At 52.6% G+C, this 5,836-nt stretch overlaps 2 protein-coding genes across 2 annotated transcripts in view; one reads left to right on the forward strand and one right to left on the reverse strand.

The window, feature by feature from the left end:
* LOC138603288 (BCL-6 corepressor-like) overlaps positions 1-4,071 on the forward strand; it is a 28,762-nt gene extending 24,691 nt beyond the window's left edge. The window contains exon 11 of the mRNA XM_069674968.1: positions 2,043-4,071. Within this exon, the coding sequence (XP_069531069.1) occupies positions 2,043-3,666 (1,624 nt within the window). The 3' untranslated portion in view covers positions 3,667-4,071. The remainder of the gene's footprint in view (positions 1-2,042) is intronic.
* LOC138603313 (octapeptide-repeat protein T2-like) lies at positions 1,132-1,629 on the reverse strand (the record flags this gene model as incomplete). The annotated part of the gene is made up of 1 exon (XM_069675011.1): positions 1,132-1,629. A coding segment is annotated over one exon (498 nt), but the record flags the coding sequence as incomplete, so codon positions are not given.
* Positions 4,072-5,836: the final 1,765 nt, after the last annotated feature.

Below are 5,836 nucleotides of genomic sequence, written 5' to 3' on the forward strand. Positions count from 1 at the left end.
CCTCCTCTGTCTCCTCTCCCTCCTCCTCCTCCTCCTCCTCCTCCTCCTCCCTCTCCTCCCTCTCCTCCTCTCCCTCCTCCTCCTCCTCTTCCTCCTCCTCTCCCTCCTCTCCCTCCTCCTCCTCCTCCTCTCCCTCCTCTCTCTCCTCTCCCTCCTCCTCTTCCTCCTCCTCTCCCTCCTCCTCTCTCTCCTCTCCCTCCTCCTCCTCCTCTCCCTCCTCCTCCTCCTCTGTCTCCTCTCCCTCCTCCCTCTCCTCCTCTCCCTCCTCTCTCTCCTCTCCCTCCTCCTCTTCCTCCTCCTCTCCCTCCTCCTCTCTCTCCTCTCCCTCCTCCTCCTCCTCTCCCTCCTCCTCCTCCTCTGTCTCCTCTCCCTCCTCCTCCTCCTCCTCTCCCTCCTCTCTCTCCTCTCCCTCCTCCTCTTCCTCCTCCTCTCCCTCCTCCTCTCTCTCCTCTCCCTCCTCCTCCTCCTCTCCCTCCTCCTCCTCCTCTCCCTCCTCCTCTCCCTCCTCCTCCTCCTCTTCCTCCTCCTCTCCCTCCTCTCTCTCCTCTCCCTCCTCCTCCTCCTCTCCCTCCTCCTCCTCCTCTGTCTCCTCTCCCTCCTCCTCCTCCTCCTCCTCCTCCCTCTCCTCCCTCTCCTCCTCTCCCTCCTCCTCCTCCTCTTCCTCCTCCTCTCCCTCCTCTCCCTCCTCCTCCTCCTCCTCTCCCTCCTCTCTCTCCTCTCCCTCCTCCTCTTCCTCCTCCTCTCCCTCCTCCTCTCTCTCCTCTCCCTCCTCCTCCTCCTCTCCCTCCTCCTCCTCCTCTGTCTCCTCTCCCTCCTCCCTCTCCTCCTCTCCCTCCTCCTCTCTCTCCTCTCCCTCCTCCTCCTCTCCCTCCTCCTCCTCCTCTTCCTCCTCCTCTCCCTCCTCTCCCTCCTCCTCCTCCTCCTCTCCCTCCTCTCTCTCCTCTCCCTCCTCCTCTTCCTCCTCCTCTCCCTCCTCCTCTCTCTCCTCTCCCTCCTCCTCCTCCTCCTCCTCCTCCTCCTCTCCCTCCTCTCCCTCCTCCTCCTCCTCCTCTCCCTCCTCTCCCTCCTCCTCCCTCTCCTCCCTCTCCTCCTCTCCCTCCTCCTCCTCCTCCTCCTCCTCCACTCCCTCCTCCTCTCCCTCCCTCTCCTCCTCTCCCTCCTCCTCCTCTCCCTCCTCCTCCTCCTCTTCCTCCTCCTCTCCCTCCTCTCTCTCCTCTCCCTCCTCCTCCTCCTCTCCCTCCTCCTCCTCCTCTGTCTCCTCTCCCTCCTCCTCCTCCTCCTCCTCCTCCTCCCTCTCCTCCCTCTCCTCCTCTCCCTCCTCCTCCTCCTCTTCCGCCTCCTCTCCCTCCTCTCCCTCCTCCTCCTCCTCCTCTCCCTCCTCTCTCTCCTCTCCCTCCTCCTCTTCCTCCTCCTCTCCCTCCTCCTCTCTCTCCTCTCCCTCCTCCTCCTCCTCTCCCTCCTCCTCCTCCTCTGTCTCCTCTCCCTCCTCCCTCTCCTCCTCTCCCTCCTCCTCTCTCTCCTCTCCCTCCTCCTCCTCCTCTTCCTCCTCCTCTCCCTCCTCTCCCTCCTCCTCCTCCTCCTCTCCCTCCTCTCTCTCCTCTCCCTCCTCCTCTTCCTCCTCCTCTCCCTCCTCCTCTCTCTCCTCTCCCTCCTCCTCCTCCTCTCCCTCCTCCTCCTCCTCTGTCTCCTCTCCCTCCTCCCTCTCCTCCTCTCCCTCCTCCTCTCTCGCCCAGTGTTTTGGTTCTGTAAACTGAAGCTCAGCTCCGTCTCTCGGCTCCTACAGCTCTGGTTTAAAGGAGCAGCCCCCCCCGCTCAGACAGACACGCTAACTAGCTCAGCTAATCGTAGCATACGTCGACACACTTCCTTTGAGCGATCTGTACTGTTAAACAAAGTGGAGCGACTGGAAGGTCGGACACAACGACTTCCTCTCTCACAGGTGAGGACGGCCTGCTGGGGGTCGAAGGTCATGTGTTGTGTTCAAGTAATTCATTCATATCTTCTGTTAAAGCTCTTCTTCTTGTTTCCACTCGCTCCACCAGCCCCAGGAACTGGCTCCTCCTCTCCGACGTGCTGGGCCGACTTCGGATTACGTCCCGCTCTTTCCGGCGCCTCTTCCCACAGCTCAACGTGCAGTCCGTCCCTGAGGACGAGTTCTACCGGCAGGCGTCCCTGTCGCAGCTCCTGACGGGCCCTGACGAGCAGGAGCTGGCCTCCTTCAGGCCGGACGTCACGGACCCTCTGGAGCTGGTGGAGGCCACCCCCGAGCTGGCCGGCATGCTCGGCTCCTCCCTGGAGTTTGTGGACAGTCGCTGGGACTCGCTGGAAGCTTCTCCACCCCCAACACCACCTCGACTACCATCACCAAGACCACCTCAAAGACCCCCACCAAGACCACCACAACATGTTCAACCATCTTTGCCCTGGAATGGACAGGGGGCGACACCTGCTGGGGCTAATGTGAACAGTGTGTTACAGAACAGGACTGCAGAGTGTGGACACTATAAAGGCTTCAGTGATATGGGATCTTTCACTCTGGCTGCTAAAATGGAAACCAAAATGGACGCTCGCATTTGGGAAGCACAGCCGCTCCGAGGTAAAAACACGGTGGTCCCTTTTCCTTCAAAGACAAACCGGACAAACTCTGCTTGCATGTGGGAACCACAAAGTCTACAGAGTAAGAATGCTGGGGCCGCAGTTCCTGCTAATCTGGACTCGTCAGAACAACAACAACAACAACACAGTGAGGTCACGAGGATTACTAACGCTGCTAATCTGGACGCTAACATGGACTCTAGCCTGTGGGAACCACAAACTGAGAGTACTTGGATCCCTGCTGCTGCTAATCTGGACGCTAAGATCGACCCTCTCATGTTTGAACACCAACGACAAAGTAATAAGGACTCTGGGAACGCTAATTCTGTTCATCCCGACCCCAAAGTGGACTTCTGTATGATAGAGCAACAACAAACACCAAGGAAGGATACTGGGATTAGTAATTCTGTTAAACCTGACTCTGACTCGGACTCAATCATGTGGGAACAACAAGAGCAAGGGAACAAGTCGACTGGGAAAGCTCCCGTCGGGTCAGACATGGCGGTTGGTGCTAGCATGTGGGAACCACAGCGACTGCGCAGCAGGAGTTCTGTGAATTCAAACACCAAAGAAGACGCTGCCACGTCACAACCACAGCAAATACGCAATAAGAACACAGCTGTTTCTGGAAAATCCAACGGTTCAGTGGACGCTAACATGTGGAGACGACAAAATCAGAGTAAGACTGGTGGAGTGTCAGAGTCAGACCCAGGTCCTTCGGTTGCTGGGCGGGTTTGGGAACCACAACGACTGCGAAGTAAGAATTCAGGGATAATCAGCACAGTGAAAACAAATGCTACGGGGGACGCCAACAGGTGGGAACGCCAGGGAATAAAGAGCGTGGGTGGCACCAGCACAGCCCCCAAAAGAGAAGCAAATCCCTGTGACAATCTAGGCCAGGGAGGAAAGACGATAAAGATAGACGCCGCATGGCAAAGGAACCTGGCCAACGTCAGAGTCCACATCAGGGACCTGGGGATGAAACTGGGGGGAGGAACAATCCGGAAAGACTTAAAGAAGGAGCAGAGTAAAGCTGCTGGGAAGGCTGCCAGGGTGAAGTCCAGGTCATGACAACACAACAGGTGATTCAGATGAAACCCCTGTTCCCTCTCAGAGCTACCACCAGGCGGAGAGAGGAGTCCCATCCGCTCAGCGGCCCACAAAGAAAGTGAACAGTTTTACATACAGTTCAAACATACATGTAAATATTATAAAAACCATATTTGGACGTGAGACGGACGTACGCTCTCTGTGGAGAGACGCTAACAGTATTGTGTGTGATGTATATCTATATATATGTAAACTGTCTTTTTCTATGCGAGTGCAGACATCCCTGTTGTTCTTTGTCGATGCAGGCTGGTGTACATAGGACGATGTTTCTGTTTCGTGCTCTGTCGGAAAGTTGTTTAACTTTGTGTTTATTTTGTAATCAGCTTCCTGTCGGCTTCATCAGCAAACTATTTATTGTTCAATAAATCTGACAAATAAGAACAAGTGTGAACATGTCGTCTGAAGGCTAACATTAGCTAGCAGGTAGCATGACTTATTCTTTGTTAGCATTACGAGGCTCACGGCTAACAGGCTCACTGCTTACGAGGTTTCAGCTTAGTAGACATTATTGTTAGCATTGCTTCAGGCTAACTGCTAAGCATTTTGAACATTCTCTCCTTATACAGCATCAGTTTACTGTTTGGCTCTTCTACCAGTCTTACATCTTTTAGCTTCACAAATGTTATTAGCTAACTGCTCGACAGTGTTTGTACTTATAATGGTCAGAAGTTGCAAAACAGCTGACTGATGGCTAACTCCATCACTGCTAGCAGTCTCTCTTGAAAGCTGTTAGCACTGTAAATAAAATGACAGCTAACTGGTTGCAGTTGCTAACTGTTTCACTTATTAGCATTAAAAATCACAAGCAGTCACTCCTTAACAGCCATTAGCTAACAGACTAACTTACAACATTCTGTAAAGTCAGAGCTAACAGGCTAACAGTCCTTTAAACATGAACACCTCACTTACAGCTAACTGCTTAGCATGGCTAGTAATTAAACCTTCTGAATTGAACAGCTGTACCCTTAAAACTAAAAGCATTAGCAATGACCACGGCTAACTGTCGCTCCTTTATAGCTGTTAGCAATGTTAAAAGTCAGAGCTGACTGTTGGCATTACACATGTTTACAGCTAACCGCGTTGTATTGCTCGTTGTGTCTTTGTACCGACTAGAATCACAAATGCAGCGGACCAGTTAGCATTTCAGTGTCGTTCAGCTGTTAGCTTAGCTACTGACATCACAGTGCTGAGTGTGGAGAACCACAGGTGAACGTTCTCTCTGTTTTCATATTTCACATTGGACTCAATCAAAACATCTAATGATGCATTCAGGATCACGAAGCTCTTTTGGACATCCTGTGACTTCCTGTCATGAGGTCATCAGACAGGACGCTGCAGGTGGAGGAGCTTCTGCTCATGCTCAGTAAGTTTAAGGATGATACATTTTTTTTGTTTCTGTTCTGAGAATCACAAACTTCCTGAGAGGAAACAATTTGGCGAAAGACGTTTTTGTTTTTGTTTTTGTTTATGTTTTTGTAAACACGTCTGAAATGTGTTTTTCACGTTTCACCCACAGTGTGTGCGCATAAAGACACACGTGTGTTTGTGTTTGAAGCAGGTGGGGAGGTGTGTAATTGGATTCTCATTTGCATTTCATTCAGATGTGTGTGTGTGTGTGTGTGTGCATGTGTGCGTGTGTGTGTGTGTGTGTGTGTGTGCATGTGTGTGTGTGTGTGTTAAACGGCCTCTAATTAAAGGTGGTGCAGTGAAACGCAGCAACATTTCATTTCAGCCTGACGGGAAATTAAATTCCACTGATTGGTCTGACGGTCTGTCTCTCTCTCTGTCTCTCTCTCTGTCTCTCTCTCTCAGTGTCTGTCTCTCTGTCTCTGTCTCTGTCTCTGTCTCTCTCTCTGTCTCTCTCTCTCTCTCTCTCTCAGTCTGTCTCTCTGTCTCTCTCTGTCTCTCTCTCTCTCAGTCTCTCTCTCTCTCTGTCTCTGTCTCTGTCTCTCTCTGTCTCTCTCTCTCTCAGTCTGTCTCTCTGTCTCTCTCTGTCTCTCTCTCTCTCAGTCTGTCTCTCTGTCTCTCTCTCTCTCTCTCTCAGTCTGTCTCTGTCTCTGTCTCTCTCAGTCTGTCTCTCTGTCTCTCTCTCTCTCAGTCTGTCTCTCTCTCTCTCTCTCAGTCTGTCTCT

Source organism: Semicossyphus pulcher, unplaced genomic scaffold, assembly GCF_022749685.1.
Source record: "Semicossyphus pulcher isolate SPU_LCO1_2020_fin unplaced genomic scaffold, fSemPul1.0.p SCAF_24, whole genome shotgun sequence".
Taxonomy (NCBI): Eukaryota; Metazoa; Chordata; class Actinopteri; order Labriformes; family Labridae; genus Semicossyphus; species Semicossyphus pulcher.